Source organism: Euphorbia lathyris, chromosome 4, assembly GCF_963576675.1.
Source record: "Euphorbia lathyris chromosome 4, ddEupLath1.1, whole genome shotgun sequence".
Classification (NCBI taxonomy): Eukaryota; Viridiplantae; Streptophyta; class Magnoliopsida; order Malpighiales; family Euphorbiaceae; genus Euphorbia; species Euphorbia lathyris.
The window spans coordinates 38,054,389-38,074,680 of NC_088913.1; the positions used below are offsets into that span (position 1 = coordinate 38,054,389).

Here is a 20,292-nt window from a genome sequence, read left to right on the forward strand (position 1 = left end):
CCGAACGGGCGGCAATCCCGTTTCTACCTTAGGGGGAAAACAGGTAGTTCATCCATTTTCTCTAGGTGCCGAACGGGTGGCGCACCCGTTCAGGTAAAATTCAATGAGTTCCGTCTCAGATTACGGAGACGGAACTCGTGTTTTCAAATAATTTTTTTTAAAAAAAAATTTATCGGGATACCCATCACGCCTTTTCCCATCCAGTGTTTTGATGCCATGTTGTTTTAGTTCGGGTTTTTAAAAAACTAATTTTTTTTTGAAAGGATTTAAGAGGTTTCTGGTTTTTGAGTGCAAATTATGAGAATGTTATAAATGTCAAAAAGGGGAGGGAACGGTAAATAGCAGTTACTTTATAAATCTGTCCTTTGTTTGCCTGTTGTTTTTGAAAAGGGTGTTGTTAAACCCAGCCCCAATTTCCCACCCCTAGCCCCGTGAAAGGACGAAATTACCCTTTCATGGGTTTTGGGGTGGAAAAAGCTATTTTTTTTCTCTCTCGACACGCGAGCGTATGAACATAACGCCTCACCTCATGATGGGGCGTATGAACATCACGCCTCACTGTGTGGTCGGGCGTGACAGCCCCACGCCTCACCGTGTGGTCGGACATGGGACTATCACGTCCGACCACACGGTGTGGCGTGGGGCTGTCACGCCCGACCACACGGTGAGGCGTGGTAGACACATGTCCGTGTGTCGAGAGAGCAAAAAAAATAGCTTCTGTATCTCGTAAATAGGCCGTTAAACCCGTAAATAGTCCGTTAAGCCCGTAACTACATAAATGTACTTAACAAATAAAATTTAAAAACATAAAAATTAAAATAAACATTAATAAACATAAACATTTATAAACGTAAAAGAGTAAATTTAATATCTACAACAAAAAAGTGTTTAAATGTATGAATGTCTACAACAAAAAATCAGCTCGCCCGACGCCACGCATCCATAAACTCATCCATCTCCCTCTTAATGTGTGGAACATCCTCGTCAGATCGGTGGGTAGCCGATAGTTGGGTGACACGCCACAACCAGCTAACCCACTGCAAAAAAAAGTAATAAATAAATATTAAAAATTAAACACATATAAACTAATACCAAATAATAATATTAAATAATAATAAACTTACAAATTCGCTGTTGGCGCGAGCATGCTGTACCGGTCCAGCCTGTGGTGCATGAAGGAGATGGGGATGCGAATATCGCCTATACCAATCCATATAAGCAGGATCACAGATAGTGGGATCGTATCCAACTGGTCGGCATCTCCTCCGATCAATGCCCCGAGCCGATGGAAATCTCCGCCAGGTGTCCTCAACTGTGACTAAGGAATGCGTGAGCTTGTACGATAACGACTTCCATGGTCGTACTGCTTTATCAGGTCTAATACGCTCAGCTGGGATAGGCTGAGTATATCCGACCTGTCGCAGCGCTCGATCGGGCATATACGGCTCGACGATGTCTCTACACCGTATCCAACCGGCGTAGGACACTCGAATCCGATCATCATCGGCGACAGGACCATAAGGCAACCACGTAACCTAAAAAAAAGTAATACTCAATAAAAAATAATAATATACTATAAATAATACTTAAATTAATTCTAAAATTTATTAAAATACCTCTGCCGCCGTCATACGGTCCAGCTGCCCGCGTATGGTATCTAGTCGGGTGGTCGTCTTGCCTGGTACCCCAACCTCCCATCTCAGTGCACGGGCATGGTCATCTGGGATCAAGTGAGCTCCTCTTTGCGGCCGGAAAACCGGAAAATACTCATATATCCATGCCTGCAGTAGGGTCAAACATCCGCATATACCTGAACAGTCTCCTCTGCTCGCTATCCCCAGCTGCCGGTACAACATGGCTAGTGTAGCAGACCCCCATGATAGTCCAGCTGCCCCGCTGTAAACCTCAGCAAGATGGGCCGGCCTAATCCTATCTCCACTCTTGTCAACAAACAGAGTGGATCCAAGCATAAGCCACATCCACGCTATGGCCCGAGTAGCGTCATCCCTACCCTCGGCGAGAAGCCCCTGTACAGCCCCAACAAATACACCTCCACCTGCCCATAAATGACTAGTCGGCAACAGAAGCTCAGCCTGACTCACCCCAAACATCATCATGCACATGGCATGAAGCGAGTCAGTAGGGGGAGACTCGGACACCATCGGACCGTCGATCGGGATCCGAAGAATTTGTCACACATCATGCAGCTGGATAGTCATCTCCCCGAACGGCATGTGGAAGGAGTTCATATCAGGCTGCCACCGCTCCATGAACGCAGTCAACAGCGGAGTGTCGAGGTTCCTGAACATGGCATGTGGAAGGTGAGACAAACCAATCCTCACTAGCATCTCCCTCAGCTGTAAAATGACACATATACAATTTATACAATTACTGAATGTTTTTTATGTTTATAGTTAAAAATACAAATTACAATAAATGTTGACACACTATATTATTCTTACCTCGGCTGACGCACCAGAAAACCACTGACACAAATCTCGACATGCTGCTGATCTGTTGTAGCATGTCAGAAACGACCGAATCTCTCCTCCCAACATCCGTGAGGCAACGTGTCCTAGAAAACTAGGAATCACAGAACCATCAACGGGACCACCATCAACCGGTGAAGTAACTACCCAGCTCTCGTCCTCACTAGCTTTGGGACGTTTGCTTGTCCCTGAAAATTATAAATTATATTAAAATATCCTAAAAAATACTAAATTATACTAAAAAATACTAAATTATACTAAAATTATACTAAAAAATACTAAATTATACTAAAATTATACTAAAAAAAATACTAAATTATACTAAAAAATACTAAATTATACTAAACTTATACTAAAAAATACTAAAAAAATACTAAATTGTACTAAATTTATACTAAAAAATACTAAATTATACTAAACTTATACTAAAAAATACTAAATTATACTAAAAAATACTAAATTATACTAAATTTATACTAAAAATACATGTACTCGCAAAACGACCTCCTACGCGCTGGGTCGGCTGTCTCCCCGGGGTCGGCTGCTCATCGCTCTCCTCAACCTCGCGATCATGTGCAACTGCGGACTGTCGCACTGCTCGGGCTGCCACATCCAGGTAGTCCTGAAAAGAATCGCTATCGGGCTCTCTGTCATCAAAATCAGTCGCTCCCTTTGATCCATGAATATCGGCCTGATCCGCAATCGGCCCCCTCCTCACCTGCTCCGTCGCAGCTCCTCTCCGCCTACGACCAGATATATCTATACCACGCAATCTCGTATGCCATGGTGTATCATCCTCGTCGTCCATATCTAGACGACGAGCAGATGACGGGATGGATTTCCCACCCCTAGTAGGCCGCTCCGTCTACAAAAAAAATACACTAAATTAATAAAATTGTAAATAATGTAAATTATACTAAATTTATAAAATTATGCTAAAATACTACTAAATTAATAAAATTATACTAAAGTTATACTCAATTTATACTAAATTATACTAAAATTACACTAAATTACTAAAATGTTTACTAAAATTAAACTAAAATTACACAAAATTACTAAAATTTTAAAAAATATTAATTTTTATTAAAAAAACAACGTGGGCGTAAGGGAATCACGCCCGAACCACTGATCGGGCGTCTGCGCATCACGCCCTATCAGTGGTGTGGGCGTATGCGTATCACGCCCGATCAGTGGTTAGGCGTATGCGTATCACGCCCGACCAGTGGTTCAGGCATGTGGCTATCACGCCCGCACCACTGGTCGGGCGTGATACTCATACGCCCGAACCGCAGGTCGGGCGTGATTCTCATACGCCCGACTGCGATTCCGGCGAATTTTTAAAAACCACCAACAGATTCAATTCGATGCAAAAATAAACGAAATAAAGCGGTAAATCTTACAATTTTAGCTTTTCCTTTACGGTTTCTATCACCATCCATGATTCGGTTCACTAATTTGTCCGGATTTGAGCAAAAATCGTATAGACTTCTTGAGAGGTTTTGGGTTTTTTGAAATTTAGTGCAAAAGGTATTTCGATCTATTCACGGGGCTAGAAGTATAAATTTGGGGCTGGGTTTAGTAAATCACTTTTGAAAATTGTATCAGCGATCACGCTTGAAATATACATGCACTTCTTTTTAGAACACTAAGGGTAAATTTGTAATTTTATCGGCCCAATGCAACAGAGTTGCCGGCGTTCACTACTCAAATTTAGAGTTTTATTTTCTTCCGCCGCTTGGAACCCAGGAAACCGGATTTGTAGGAAACAATTTACGGCACTACCATATTCCATGACGGAAACTACCAAGCATTCCTTAGATATTCCTGCTGTTGAATCTCCTAACAGACCTTCCAAAATCCCAAAGACTCAAAATCTCAGCGAGGACGACGAAGAAGACGACCAATTGCAAGAATCCAGCGCTGTTGCTGAACCAATGAGTCCAACTCCTAGAATCCAACGCTACTTAATAGCTCTTGAGTATATGGGGACTCGGTTCTCCGGTTCTCAGAAGCAGCTTACTTGTAGAACTGTGGTTGGGGTCCTCGAGGTCAGTTCTCATCCTCTCAGAAAGAAAAGAAAGAAATCTGTTATTTTTAAATTTAAGTTCATTCCTTGACAATTTCATTGAATCTTTGCATGGTTGAATATCTAATTTTAAGTGTTCGGTTAACTTATTACTCTTATTTTAATTTTGGTACAATGTTGATTGAATGTAGGAGGCTTTTCATAAATTTATTGGCCAACCAGTATCAGTCTCCTTGTCAAGCCGAACTGTAAGTCTACTTCTACCTCCCTCATGATTTTGTTCCTAAAATTTATAGTTTTAATAAATGAATTTTTTAGCATTCAGAGTTTACTCTGGAATTTGGGAAGCATGATATTTTCTAGGTTTTTAAAGTTCCAATATTTGTATAGCTTTACCTATATGCATCTGTGTGCAATAGCTTGGTATAAATTGATGGGGCCGTAGAGAAGCCATATAGTTATGTGTGCTCTTTTGAAGCAGAAGCAATATGTTTTCTTGCATCCCATGTATACTAATAGTCTTTTCCTTTTCTTTTTTGTTTGTGAAAAACTTGAATGTGTGATGCTTAGTTTCATTTATTGTAGGATTCAGGAGTACATGCCTTATCAAATGTTTGTCACGTTGATGTTGAACGCATAAGCAAAAGGAAGCCAGGTGAAGTGGTATGTTGTCTATAAATTTATGGAAATTGTACATGTTTGAATATCAATTGAAGTTCAAGATTGTCAAACTTGATGATGTAAGATCTCTTCTGTTTTGAGAATTGATGATGTGAAATGAAATCTCCTCTTTTTTGAGAATTGATGAGCAATATGTCAATATTGCTCTCACTTGCATGTAAATTGCTTGCTTGCTTTGCTAATAACCGAGCATTGATATTAACTGTTCTTAGCAATGTTGGTTTGATAAAATTAAGGGAGTTGAACTGATGATTATTCTCTGCTGTATGAAAATGCAGTTACCACCTCACGAACCAGCTGTAGTTAGAAAAGCTGTCAACCATTTCTTACAGGTATAAGTTATAACTGATATTCTGCAAGGTTGTGTTGCACATTTTCTCTCCAGCTCTAGCCAATTTTTTGAGTACTTGCGTTATGCTTATATTATTTTCTTGGCCGATGGTTATATTTTACTTCCCTAACAAAAGTATGAAATTATATAATACAAATCTAGTGCTAGTCTATTCTCTTCCTTCACGGAATGCATGATTTGGTTGTCAGAAGAATGAAGGTGATATTATGGTGACTGATGTTCGATGTGTTCCTTCTGATTTTCACGCAAGATACAAAGCTCAAGAACGCACGTAGGTATTAATAAATTTGAATTTGCTTTTTAGATTTTGTAGCACTTGTTGAGGCATGTATTGATTAGCTGTCACATTGGTGTGCTGATAATATCAAATGATCAGTGCTTACCAATAATAGATATTAGAACAATGTTGTCCTTGGCAATAAATTTAATTTAGAAGCAATGTCTGTGCTGCAACTGGCCACTGCCTTAAAACTACTTCAGTTTCATGTCAATCCAATTGTAGGTCAAACCTTGACATCTGGTCAATGATATAGTGTGCCATGACATGTGTCCCAATGATAAATGTTTAAAATGACACTGGGAAAAAATTTTCAGGTACTTCTACCGATTGCTATCTGGACCAGAGCCTTTGTCTATCTTTGACAAAGATCGGGCATGGCATGTACCTGAGGAACTTGATCTGCTTGCTATGCAGGTTAGCTAAACATCAACAAACAAATTCAGTTGCCAAGTTTTTCTCCCTAATTTGTTCTATCTGGAAAGATAAATCAAACATCTAATTAGTGCTTATGATGCAGGAAGCCTGCAAGATTCTTGTTGGACATCATGATTTCAGTTCCTTCAGGGCAACTGGTTGTCAGGTTATTCCTTGTCTCATAGAGCTCTTTTGTTTGGTCCATATGTTCATCGTGTGCTGTTTTGATTCTTAAATATGTACTTCAAATGTATTTTAGTTCCAATAGGTTCTCCATTTCATAATATCTATTGTCCTAAGCACTAAAGATCGAATTTGATAGGATTGATGTTGTCTTCTATTGAATAGATGCTTAGGTTTGAGGGCAGAGTTGGTCATATCTGCCACCTCTTTGGAGCAATGATATTGTTCCATTATATTGGGAAAACTTTCTCTAGTTTGAGTTACAAAGAGGAGAAGCCTTTCCTGGCTTTGATTTTTTTAAGCCTTGGTTTCCACAAGGCTGATAACCAACCCTCTAGCTTTATGCTATTGTTGGACCATGGTTTCTAGTCAATGCTGTACCTTGAAATTAGAAGAAGAAAAATGCCGCTAAACATTTAGATTTACTTTTTTCATTTAAAAATTGCCTTCTCTCTCTGGTTTTAGTTTAGTATATTTAAATTTCAAACAAATTTGGGGACAGTTTCAGACATCTATTACTGCTTTCACAGCAGTAGGCAATAAATTCTTCCTACTTCAATTGAATTGCAGATGATTTTTTTTTTTATCCTCTTCTAATGTAGGTACTCACTTGTGCACTGTGTAACATATTTCAAGAACTGCGGATGATTTTGTAGAATCACTTATCATTTTATTAGAACTGTGGATTCTCCTTACAGGCAAAATCACCAATCAGAACTTTGGATGAACTTTCTGTCACTGAGGTGCCTTCAACTCCATATTTCCCATCAATCTCTGAAAGGAAACAGAACAGTGCCAATGGGGATGACTTCTGCTGCCACAAGTTTGAGACGGACGTCCCTAACACATCTCTTTCCAGCACCAACGTAGCTGGTGGATTACCGGACGTGGTTGGTCTATGCTTTGGGATAAGGAACATACATCGTTGCTATGTTATAACAGCTCGTTCCCGCTCTTTTCTTTATCACCAGGTTATTTTAACCTTTCACAATTTTATGTATCTATGACATTCCTGTATGCTGCCCTCAGTTGAGAAGGGAAGCTCATGGATACTATTTAATCACTAACGATAATGCTGTGTTTATTTTCGAATGCTGCGCTTAATTTGTCACTACTAAATCTAGGAAAATGCAACTTTTTCAGGTTCGACTGCTTGTTGGCGTTCTCAAATCTGTTGGCACGGGAAATCTCACTTCAGCAGATGGTCTGGTTCAGGCTCTCTATGTGCACATAGGATTCACATGTGTTTGTATTTCAGTTCATTATTGTGTGATCTCAAACTAAGTATATACTGTTTTGACAGTGAAAAAGATACTGGATGCCAAGTCTGTGACTGCTGCAAGTCCCATGGCCCCTGCTTGTGGTCTCTACCTTGGGCATGTAAAGTATGAGATACCATGACAAGTGGTAATGTGCTTATTCAGAACACGCGATTGGATTCAGCTTCAATATCTATTCGAATATCAAAAATATAGATAGTGCAAACTCAAATTCAGACTCAGACCCTGAGTACTATATACCATTTTATATGGGATTTTTGGAAAGTCACTTTAGCTACCGAAAGACTTGCAGAAACATACCGCCCTATTTACCGACTTAGACCTAGTACCAAATGCCATTTTTGTTTCATGATTGTTATGCATTTATGGATCTCTGGGACTGGAACCAGCAATTCAAGAAATCTGATAAAGCAAGGTAAATTATTTATTTTTGTTTCAGCTAATGATTTCTTTGTGAAGAATAGTTAGTAAGATGATGTGATGAGCTTCCTGAAACTCTGGATATTTCCTTTTGTTTTGGAGACTAGAAGTTTACTTGCTGATATTCATTTTTATTTCCTACCAATCTAGGTCCTAAAATGTTGGAAAAGAAAAACTGTATCAGATGTTTGTTGTCAATGGTTCTTTTACAAATTTTAATGCAGAATGTGTAGCAACAATTTAGGAGAGTTTAGTCATAGTTCATGATATTTTTATAAGAAATGGAATAAAAAAAAATTCGTACGAATGAGTTTATTTTATTCTGGTCACTATTGCAAGAAATTAAATTAATTATGAAAGGATGATGGATAAACAAGATAAATAATGGAAAGATGAGCTCAGCAATTATCATGAATAAAAAACATATCTTATACACAATAAGAAAAGTTCATTTTATGAAAATAATACGTTTTTTCTAATTCGTTTTCAAATAAATTATAATTTTGAAACTACAGAAAAATACTTCAATATCTATGTAAGACTTTTCAATATGGAGACAATTTTGGAGGTTGAAATTTTAAAATGAAAACTTCAGATTGGAGCCGAATATCCTTCAACATTTTCATATCAAACTTCAAGATTTTTTTGTTGAATGAATTGTTAAAATCAAAATATTAAAAATTATGGATTTAAATAGTTTAGATGGAGACAAATATATTTAAGGTATTTAATTGAAAATGTCTTAGAATTACAAATTTACTACTGACATTTTTTTTTAATTAATCTAAATAATTAGTGCCATTAATCCATAGAAGAAAATTAGTGTTTAAATTTAAGTCATCATAACTAGGATGCATTAGAAAATTAACAAGCTAACATTAGCTATCATAATTTTCCAAAAAAGTGTTTTTTTGGGAGGTGCAACTTGTTGATAATCATAAAACTAGTTGAACGAAACGAATTGTGTTTTTGTAAATTATTTTCTTTAGTAGTAAAAAAAAAAAGATAGGGTTAGAGTCCATTTATTTGCAGTAAAATATAGTATTTTAAGAATATTAGATAAGGAGATTTTTTTTTCTATTAAAAAATAGAAAAATTTTCAGTAATCGTTTATATTTTAGAAAAATATTTTCTTATATAAGATAGAGTTATATGGTTTTTTTTTTCTCACTAATATATTGAGAGCTTAAGGTTTTTTCTCCTAAGTGAGATTTTTTTCATTTTTCCTTTTCGGCTGTTTGTCTCATTTCTGATGGAATAAAATTTCAGCATTTTATGAATTGAATTATGATGCGTCTCCTCTATGCATTATAAAATTTTGTTTCATTGTGAGGAAGTTGGTCTGATCACTTTGATGTGTGGGCTAAGGCACCATACCTTTTTATTCTTTTTATTCTTTGTGTAGAGGGGTTGTCGGGCCTTATTAAGAGGATAAAAGTTCAGGGTTCGCTTCATGGCTGTGAAGTGGGTGAATATGCCCCATGGGTTTCTCATTTATTATTTGCAAATGACAACTTGTTCTTTTTTAAAAGCCTCGGTAGAGGAGATAATGTCTATGAAGTGTATACTTATAGAGTATGGGAATATGTTAGGCCAGTCCATAAATCTCTAGATTTCGAGTATTTTCTTCAGTACAAATGTGAAGGAGGAACGTCAACAAAGCATTACAAATATTCTTAATGTCCAAGCTCCTTTTAACACTAGGAGGTATCTTGGGTTGTCGTCTCTTATTAGCCGATCAAAGAGAAGCATTTTTAGCTACCTCAGGGATTGCCTGTGGCAGAGACTCTTTAATTGGGAGGCCCATATGTTATCTGGTGTACGTAGAGAAGTGTTCAACAAAGCGACCGCTCAAGCCATCCCTTCTTATTGTATGAGTGTATTTCATATACCTCGATCCCTTTGTGATGATCTTCAAAAGATGATGAACTCCTTATGGTGGTGTTCGAAAGGTGAGAAGAGGATGATCCATTAGGTGTCATGGATAAAGATGTGATTGTTGAAGCAATGTGGTGAATTGGGTTTTCGGCATCTCAGCTCCTTCAATCTTGCTTTACTCAGGAAATAAGCGTGGAACTTGATTTCAAATATGTATGCTCTTTCGTGACGTATTCTCAAAGCCAAATACTTTCACAAGGGTGAGTTCTTGACGACTAAATTGGGTAGTAACCATAGCCTATTGTGGAGGAGCATCTTGGAATCAGGGGACATTCTGTCTGAGGGTTATAAGTGAAGAGTAGGGAGTCGAAACTCTATAAATGTATAATCCTCATCGTGGATTATTTGTAATAAAAGGTTTCGACCTAGCATACATGCTCCGATTGGTCTTGATTCGTTGTGTGTTTCGGACGTTAGAGGACAAAATGTACTGGTTGGGATTTAAATATTTTAAGTGAGGTCTTTGTTCAAGAGGACATGGATGCCATCCTAGCGATGGCCGTTGGTGATGTGGGGGAGACCGAAAAAATTATCTGGCACTTTGAAAAGAAAGGAAGTTATTCAGTAAGGTCGGGTTATAGAATTGCATTTATATAAGAGGTGGGGATGATAACAGAGGAGCCTGCTGGGTCTTGGACAAGTATTTGGCAGCTGAATTTACCTCCTTAGATAAAAAAAAAACTTAATATTGAAGCTTTGCTGCGACTGTTTTCCAAATAGAGATAATCTTTTCCTAAAAGGGATTCTGTTAAATAATGATCGTGTCTTTTGCTATATATTGGACGAGCATAACTTTCATTCCTTCATTGACAGTTAATTTGCTGAAGATTGTTGTAGAGCAACCAATGTTTCGCTTTTAGAAAGTGGAGGTGTAGATTTTGGCCAATGGATTTCGATTATGCTTCAGGATTGCTCCAGTAATTTGTAATGTGAACAATTATGTATGACTTTGTGGACGATTTGGTCTCAGCGCACCAATTGGATTTAGAATCAACAATTTATTCCTGCTCCTGTTTGTGTAAAAACCGCAAGGAATTTCTGTCCGAATTTTAAGCAATTAACGGTGCCTGCAAGGTAGTCAATCCGAGGTAATAAGCTGAAGGTGAACTTCAATGTAGCAGTGCAGGTGGGGACTCACCGGAATGGGTTGGGCTTTGTCTGTAGGGATGCGTTGGGGCGTATTGATATGTGCTGGTCAAAATGGATGGATGGGGTGTTATCGGTGCGTTTAGCGAAGGTGATGGGGTTGAAGGAAGCTATAACCTAGATAAGGGATGAAGGTTTGCAAAGGGTGTGGATGGAGTCTGACTCGATGATGGTGGTAGCCGATTTTCTTAATAAGATTCTGGATATTTCGGAGTTTGGGAGGGAACTGAGCTATTGTCGTAGCCTGGATAAGTAATGCTTAGACCTCAGAATCTCGCATGTTCTCTGTTAAGGTAATAAAGTTGCAAATACACTAGCTAAGGATTCGTTTAATAGACAAAATACTGTGATGTGACACTCATGTCCTCGTTTTGTGAAGGACTTAGCTATGTTAGATGGAACTGGTTGATTTTTCTAACGAAAGTAGTCTTTTTGCTAAAAAAAAACTTAAGGTATATAATGTAATTTTTTATTTTTAACTAAAGTTATATTATAATAAGGGTAAATAATTTATTAGTCCCCCACTTTTACCTAACACATAGTTTAGTCCCCCTATTTTGAAAAACACATTATAAAGTCTCTATCTTTTGTCAATATTCACTCTTTGGTCCTTTTGTCTAATTTTTTTAGAGTTTTAACCGTTATATTTGACATAAACAGATAGACAGAAAATAACAGAGTAACACGGTCATTTTGTAATGTTCGGTTAAAAATCTAAAAAAAATAGATAAAAGGACCAAATAGTTAATATTGGCAAAACATAGAGATCTTATAATGTGTTTTTCAAAATAAGAAGAGTAAACAGTGTGTTATGTAAAAATATGGGGACTAATAAATTATTTACCCAATAATATATGATGCCAACAGCAACATTATAAAGCTTCCGCGCACCGTAAAGAATCCGGGAAGGAAATGACATTATCACTTGTAGATCAAACATATTATAAACTAAATAACAAAATTTGAAAGAAGATACCTCAATACAATACCAACCAGAATAATTCTAATTAGTATGATAGCACTACTAAAAGTTTGTCCTAAAACAACCAAAGCATTCCAAAATCTTGACTACCAGCAAAACTAGCAGCTCGACCATTACCTCTTCCTTTTGTTGTTGCCCGGCCTACCACCATTGTTTGAGCCTCTGAAGTTGTCGACAGAATCTGCTGTGTTCTGCTTTTTCAAACCTTTCCTCCCACCATTTCCAAATTTGGAATTTCTCGTCTCCCTTTTCATTTGTTTCTTCTCCACTCTCTTTTTGCCCCCCCTTTTCCAATCTTGTTTTGCTTTTCCTCCTGAGCGATCACCCGGAGACACTCCTTGCCTTCTCTTTTCCGGCCTTCCAAAGGCCTCTCCATCTTCAAAGGGCAACTTCATCTCGCCATCTTTGTTCCCAGCAAACCCACTTTGCTGTCTCTGCTTCCTCCACTTCTTAACAGCCTCTACCTCTGTTTTCTTCTGGGCAGATCTTTCTTTCAGCTTCTGTGCCTGAACCTCTTTAGCAAGTTTCTTGGCTTCTCTAGCCTTCCTTCTCTCCTCAGACTCCTCAATGTTTTTCTTCTCAGCCAAAAGCCGACCCTTGATTTTCTCCATGTGTGTATCTGATTTAACCATCTCAGCATAATAATCAGCAGGCCTAAGAAAAGGTAGTCCCATTGGCTCAATCTTCTCAAAGGCCTTTCGTGTTCCCTCCAATGCTTGTGTATAAAAAGCTAGCTCTCTTGTTAAGTCATCATTCACATCAACCTCTTGCTCTTGCTCAATGTCGACGGAGAGTTTGTGTATCCATTCCACATTCTCTGGCCAGCTGATATCTTGAAGTTTATCAATGAGACCATCTCTATTGTATATGGCATCCTTTGAGGGCTCAGATAATTTCACATTTTCTTCTGTTTCTGAATCAGATTCGATGTCGGATGCTTCTTCATCAGTATTATCTGCCCCGTCATCTTGCATTGGTTTCGCATTATACAAGGCCAAATCTTTATTCATTGTTCCCATTAAATGAACCTATGACAGTAGCAAATTGCAATCCCATTTAGATACAGCAAGCAATGAACAGAAAGATATAGCAAAATAATACCAAACTGTACTAGAGCCATACTAAACCGATTTTCTCATTTTCATCATCAAGTGGATACGTCCACAAAGAGCTTGCAAAACAACCAAAAGAATATTACCAACATGCACTAAAACCAGACTACTTTTGCTAAAAAATGAAACAAGCAGGTGACCTAAATTATGATGAGCACTAAGAAAGTGAAGCATGAAATTGACATTGTCTTGGCTATCAACTGTGTTGGCAATGAGAAGTCGAAAAGGACAAATATGCAGCTAAAACTGAATAGACATTCAGCTTGAAAGGCAAAATTAAACCATTTTGAGAAAAAAAAAATTACGTGATAGTCAAAATGAAATTCAGAATCAAGCAACATTTGCATAGTCTTCTTCCAGCTACAGTTTTAACCCTGGGTAAAGGGTTGTTTATTGCATGCAATTAAAGTGAGTCTTCTGCCAAAATAAGAATTCACTTGAATGGTGACCTTATTGAGCCCCCTATGTAATCAAGTTGAATCTTTTCAAGAGAAAAACAAATTGGAATTTCGAAGCAATAGTTTCTCAGCAATAAAAACCCCATGTAAGTTACAAAGAAAATGCCATATTATTCCCACTCAAGATCAATTCAGCACAACCCACTAACTACAGCAATGTAAAAGCTAAAGAACCTCTAAAATTCAATATTTGAAACGAAAGTGACTGTTTGCTGATATTGAGGAAACAACCATAAAAGCTTTGGCCACAGATATGAGAGCAACTAGATAGAGAAACCAGACTCTGAAAGTTTGGTTGTGGAACAGAATATGCAACTGAAAGGGGAAAAAACGGAACATTGTTCCGCTAAACATCAAACGGATTTTCACAGAGAAATTTAGTAAAACTAAAATCATTATCCAAAAACCTATAAATACCAAATTGAAGCAGCAGAGTGAAAGTGAAAGAACAAATTATGGAGCAGCTATTAAATTTGCAAGCAATTAAGCATACCATGTCACATTATGAATCAGCTACAGGAAAAAAAAAGTTCAAATAAATCTAGTTGTGGTGACCATAGCAGGTTAAAGAGAACAAAAATAATCCAAGTGAGTTAATTATATGCTACTACTGTACAGATCATGGAAATGTGCAGTCAGTCCCTTGCTTCAGGAATGCCTATAATGCCAATTGAAATGGTGACACTTTCAGAAAAGCCCTTCTTTTTGGTATCAATCATCAAAAGGGACTCTGTAACATCAGCTTTTTCTCAGCCTTGTAGAATAAATCTCATATACAATTTTCCTGAACCTAACAACCGATGAACCTCATAGATTTATGAGAGATAGGAACAATCACCGGAAAGTCGTCCGAAAGCTTACTTACATTCTAATGGAGAGATGGTAGAGAAATGGGAGGAGAAATAGAATATAGGAGTAGGGTAGGAACGGGGCCCACTTTCGGGAAATATCAAACAAGAAGAGGTTCAGGGATGTTTTTTTGCCCCACACCCGCCCCACCACCATGGGTGGCGGGGCGGGGGAATCCACAATCTGCTGGTTCAATATTCAGTGTTCCTAATACTTCATTTATATGAACTTAAGGAATACAAAACATTAATTATACATTAACTTGAACTTGATGAATCCAGAACATTAATTATCCATTAGTTTCCATTTACTTGAACTTGAGGAATCCAAAACATTAATTATACACTAATTTGAACTTGAACATCCATTAACTTAGAACTTGAACTTGAATATTAATTAAAAGTGAATCCCTACTTTAGGCTAAATGTAAATTCGTTTGTCTTTGTGTATGGCACCCCACCAGTAGCCCAAGTCAATTATATTCTACTGAACTAGAATCTTACTTCTTCAAACCATAATTCCAAATACCAAAATTAAACAACAATAGCCTAAATGTCATCAGATACAAAATAAACAACAATAGACCTAAATGCAAACTCTTTGTGTATGATAATGATGCAAAATCAGTTATCAGGGGATCTTGAGTATCAGTGATTAATTTTAACCAGTAAAAGTAAAGACATCAGACTAGAACATCAGAATGGGAATATAAAGTAGAACTCATCTGTCAATTAAAATCCAGAAAAGAGAACCTCGTAAACTAAAAGGCATACCTTTGTCTTTGCTGCTAGACGAACTGATGTGTTTGGAGTGATACAGATTCGAACTGAGATGGAGAAAAATAACTAAAGAGGTGCTGAAATAGAATAAAAGAAAAAGAGAGTGAAAGGCTTGAGTGGTGGCTGGCCGATTCAAACTCGGACAGTGGCTGGCTTGTGGTGGTGGCCGGCCGATTTCGAGCTCTCAATCTCTCGCACCTTGGCTCGTAAGAAATGGGAAAGGTGCTAAAATAGAATAAAAGGAAAAGAGAGTGAAAGGCTTGAGTGGTGGCTGGCTTGTGGTGGTGGCCGGCCCATTTCGATCTCTCAATCTCTGCTGCCTAAGAAATGGGAAAGAAGAAAGGAAGAATTTGTGTCTGTCGGCTGTGGGAACCACAAAATTAGGTTTTTAATATCTAAAATTTAGGTATAAGATACTAAAATAGGTGAGCAACTTAACTAGTCAATTGATAGGATCATTGCTAACCCATTGGCAAGATTTCTGTCTCTTAGGTGCGGTTCGGACCTTCCCACAAGCGATAGAACGGAGTTTTCTACTGAAAGGGGGGCATCTAATATTCTCTGTTGTTGGTGGGTGGTCCTTACAAACCAAAGGTAGAAAAAGAAGTTTCGGGACGGGTCACCGATAGCACCCAAAGTCTAGTCTCTGGGAGTTGCAAGTTTGTTGCTTGCAACACCCAACCATTAGAATATAAGTTATATGGTTGTTCTCAATTTATGTAAGTTATATAAAGTAGTAACTTTCAAATCTTGAACTTTGTAATTTTTGTCTGCCACCATAAATATTTTAATATTTTTGTTGTTCTTGTGAGTGTACGGAGGAAAGCCAAAGCCTCCACTATTTTGCTTCTTTTTTTTTGGTAGAAAAGGAAAGGAAAGCAAAGCAAAACAAGCAACTACACCGGGATTAGCCTAGGAAAGCTAACCCCAATCCTATCATCTAAAAGAAGAGGAGAAAGAGCGATAGGGGGAACGGTAAGGGTAGAAACACCTAACACCCCCTCATGGCCTGCCGCCGCCAAATGATCTGCAACACGGTTCTGCTCCCGGAAAATGTGGCTGAACTCAAGGATATCAAATGAGGGGCTAAGCCTCTTAATAGCTTTAATAAGGTTGCGGCTATTAAGACACATGGCATGACTACCCAAAATCATATTGATGGCCTCCAAGTTATCTGACTCCACAGAAAGCCTCTTAACACCCAGCCTAATCGCCAGCTGGATCCCAGAGAGAATGCCCCAGAGCTCCGCAGAAAAGGAAGAACCCAAACCCAAATTCTGGGTAAACCCAGAAAGCCAGGCGCCTCCCGCATCCCTAAGAACACCTCCGGCAGCAATCTTACCATTACTGAGGCAGGAACCATAAGTATTCAGCTTCACAACCCCCTCTCTCGGCCTGCTCCAGCTCACGAGGTGGACATCACTACTCGGGGAAGATCTGGCAAGGGACTCACCTTTGAAACTATCAATAATAGAGGAGAGTTTCTTCAAGAAGAACTCAGCTAAGTTAGACAAAAGCACAACTTTATTATCAAAAATCTCCTCGTTCCTCCATTTCCACACTTGATGACAGATAATGGCAAAGAAAATGTCCCCATGCTCCATATAAGACAATAACTTTCCCCTAATACCATCTGAGAACCAGTCGTTCACAGAATGGGACATGAAGGAAGAGAAAGTATGATGAGGGAGAATTTTCTTCCAAACCTCTTCACTCTTAGGGAAATCCCTAAGAGCGTGGCACAACGATTCAACATGGCCTCTACATCTACCGCAAGCTCCAGAGGTCGCCAAATGCCTTCTGTATCTATCTGAGTTAGTAAGTAATCTGTCTTTAACGCCCAGCCACAGGAAGCTCCTCATGCGGTAGGGGATTTTAAGGGACCAAATGGTCTTCCAAATATCCGAGGGATTATCAGTCCTGTTAAGGGAAAAAGCTTCAAAGGCAGATTTGCAAGAATAGACTCCATTGTTAGTCAGCGCCTAACTACTAATTTTTATTTATTTTTAAATTTATTTTGGCCCAAAAAAATACTAAAGTTACAAGCCTCCTCTACTGGCTTGTTACTTCTGGACCTCATTTACGTTTAGGTGGCACCACTTTGGTGGTGCCACCATTAGACATGCTCTAAGGTTTTTAGAGAAGTACCGATTTAGGTTAAACGTTCAAAATAGCACCAATTTAGGCTTAACGTTTACAACATAATATAAATTTAGGCTCATTATTTTGTAAACGTTAAGCCTATATTGATGTTATTTTGTACGTGAGGCTTATATTGATGCTATATTGTAAACGTTAACCCTAAATTTATATTATGTTGTAAACGTTAAGCCTAAATTGGTGCTATTTTGAACGTTGAGCATAAATTGATATTTCTCAAAAACCTTAGACCTATTTTGGTATCTTATCCCTAAAATTTATTCTTTCAAAAAAAAATATCTAAAATGTTTTTAGGGTTAAGGTGTAAAAATACCCCTAACGTTTTGGGTCAGGAGCAATTTTACCCCTAACGTCTAAAATGGTGCAATTTTACCCCTAATGTTGGAAGCCAAGAGCAATTTTACCCCTAACGTTGATAAATTGAGTCAATTTGAGAAATAATTCATCAAACTGTCTTCTCGGTCATGAATCTTGTCATCTACACTTCACACATATTTTATCAGTAACAAATCACAAACATATGTTGGAATGTGAAAAAAATAAGAAAAAAATATTAAAAATATACTGTCTTTTGTACGAATTAGACAAAAAAATTCAAAAAATTCACCGAATTTATAAATATTAATCTCCAATTTTATTATTAAATTACAAAAAAACATTATATCCTTTTTTTTAGAACAAATTGATATGCAATTGGTGCAAAATAAAGAAAAAAAATGACTATATTTTATAATAGTGTCTGAAATTGATCCAATTTATCAACGTTAGGGGTAAAATTGCTCTTGGTTATAAACATTAGGGGTAAAATTGCATAATTTTAGACGTTAGGGGTAAAATTGCTCCTGACCCAAAACGTTAGGTATATTTTTGCACCTTAACCCATGTTTTTAATATCAAATGTGAAACCCTGAGGGTATTTTTGTAATTTTTACTTTTCGTGTTTTTCGGGTTGACCCGAACATGACCCGGATTTTTTAATGTCATTATCCATTACCTATTAAGCTCAACACTAACACTAAAAATCTGTGTCGTATTTTGCCACCTCTAATTTATATTCCTCTAAAATGCATGTCTATTACACTCAAGGGCGTTTGATATTCTATTGGGATATGTATAAGGATAAAGGTTGGGATATGGACAAGGATAAATAGTTGGGATAAGGATAAAAATATAATTCGAGAATTATTATTCAATGTTTGGTATGTGGGATAGGGATAAAATAATACATTTTACTATTTTAACCTTATTTAAACTACATAACATTAATTTGAGGGATAAGATAGACTTTTTCATCCTATTAAAATCGCATGAGCTTATCCCACCTCCTTATACCACCCCCCTCCTGGGTATAGGATTTGAGGGATAAGAGACTTATCCCTCATCTGTCTCACCCTTCTATCTCATAAACAAACGCGGGATAACTTATCTCGTATTTTTTATCCCTATCACACCTCCTATATCATTCCTAACAAACGCCCCGTCATAAAACTACAGAGAGTGTATATTGAGTCTGAGGGGAATGAGGGACACAAACAAATAGAAATTAGGTTATGTTTTTGTTGGATTTTATATTTTTAAGGGTAAATTTTAAATAAAACCCATGTGGTTTCACTAATTTTCAGATAAAGGACTGTGGTTTACTTTTTGTCAAAACGATGATTGATGTTTTTAACTTTAACAAAATAAGGACTTTTTCGACTAATACTATTAAAATCACCATTGACTACTTCAAAAATGACATATTTTAAGAAATACTAATATTCTAAGCAACTTTCATTCTTCAACTTTTTTATTTTGAGATTATTTAGACGAAGTTTGGTAAAGAGAGAGAAAGTTAATGTTTAGAGAGAGAAAGTTCCAAAAAAGATGATTTTCGAAAATCGAAAATGTAGTTCCATGGAAAATATGACATTGAACAACTTTAATTTTTGAAAATTTTCATTTTCAGGTCATTAAATATGGTTTTAATAGCATTAATCCAAGTGCGAAACCTCAATCCTCGTTTTGACAAAAAGTAAACCACAGTCCTTTATCTGAAAAACAGGAACAACAAACATCAAACATCAAGTAACCAAACAGACTCTTACTCCATTAACTCTATAAAAGTGGTATCTCTCACCCCTTACAATCAGTTATCGAGGCCTAAATTCATACATTTTTAAATGTTAAACCTATATTTGTGCTATTTTGTACGTTGAACCTAAATTGATACTTCTCCAAAAACCATAGGCTTATTTTGGTACCTTATTCCTACATATAATGTCTTTAACTTATTTATATTAATGTTCTTGTTATTTGTATTTTTTATTTATTCTTTTTTTTTCAACTTTTTTTGCTAGTTAAATTTTGATTATCTAATTTTTATAATACAATATTATTGTAATAAACACACGAAGAATCAATATAATTATCAAATTAAAACAAAATAAAAAGTTACCAATTGTTGGTTGGCGCAGTGGTAGCATGGGGCTGCGCTTGGTAGGGCGGTCTCAGGATCGATCCCCCACAACGGCGATTGGGAGGGGTTTAAATACCGTAATCCTTGGACCCGCCCCGAATCCGGATTAGGGGTAAGTGTCACACCCGACCCTAGACGACCTCAATCGGCATCAGACGTGAAATAGAAAGATCACAATCGACACTTAAGAGTGGGACCCACCCCTATGATAACACTAAAATACCCTTGTTCCTTATACTATTACTAAACTACCCTTACCTCCTTCATTCCAACTCCCTATCT

General features: G+C 37.3%; 2 protein-coding genes across 2 annotated transcripts; one reads left to right on the forward strand and one right to left on the reverse strand.

The window, feature by feature from the left end:
- Window positions 1–4,176: 4,176 nt before the first annotated feature.
- LOC136225444 (uncharacterized) lies at window positions 4,177–8,398 on the forward strand. The gene is made up of 10 exons (XM_066013444.1): window positions 4,177–4,540; window positions 4,710–4,766; window positions 5,104–5,181; window positions 5,478–5,531; window positions 5,740–5,822; window positions 6,146–6,245; window positions 6,349–6,411; window positions 7,127–7,399; window positions 7,572–7,632; window positions 7,732–8,398. The coding sequence occupies exons 1-10, from the start codon at window positions 4,283–4,285 to the stop codon at window positions 7,827–7,829; spliced, it is 1,125 nt and encodes a 374-aa protein (XP_065869516.1). The 5' UTR covers window positions 4,177–4,282; the 3' UTR covers window positions 7,830–8,398.
- Window positions 8,399–12,125: 3,727 nt separating this feature from the next.
- Window positions 12,126–15,879, reverse strand: LOC136226838 (probable rRNA-processing protein EBP2 homolog). Its single transcript, XM_066015497.1, has 2 exons — window positions 15,387–15,879; window positions 12,126–13,222 (listed from the first exon to the last, which is right to left on the reverse strand). The coding sequence occupies exon 2, from the start codon at window positions 13,211–13,213 to the stop codon at window positions 12,308–12,310; it is 906 nt and encodes a 301-aa protein (XP_065871569.1). The 5' UTR covers window positions 13,214–13,222; window positions 15,387–15,879; the 3' UTR covers window positions 12,126–12,307.
- Between the last annotated feature and the right edge of the window lie 4,413 nt (window positions 15,880–20,292).

What these genes read in the sequence shown, in the direction of transcription:
- LOC136226838 (XM_066015497.1), bottom strand. Translation starts at nt 13,213, where the DNA reads ATGGGAACAATGAATAAAGATTTGGCCTTGTATAATGCGAAACCAATG.
- LOC136225444 (XM_066013444.1), top strand. Translation starts at nt 4,283, where the DNA reads ATGACGGAAACTACCAAGCATTCCTTAGATATTCCTGCTGTTGAATCT. An exon ending in CTGTCAACCATTTCTTACAG is followed by an intron (nt 5,532 to 5,739) that starts GTATAAGTTATA and finishes TTTGGTTGTCAG; the next exon opens with AAGAATGAAGGTGATATTAT. An exon ending in GCTCTTTTCTTTATCACCAG is followed by an intron (nt 7,400 to 7,571) that starts GTTATTTTAACC and finishes CAACTTTTTCAG; the next exon opens with GTTCGACTGCTTGTTGGCGT.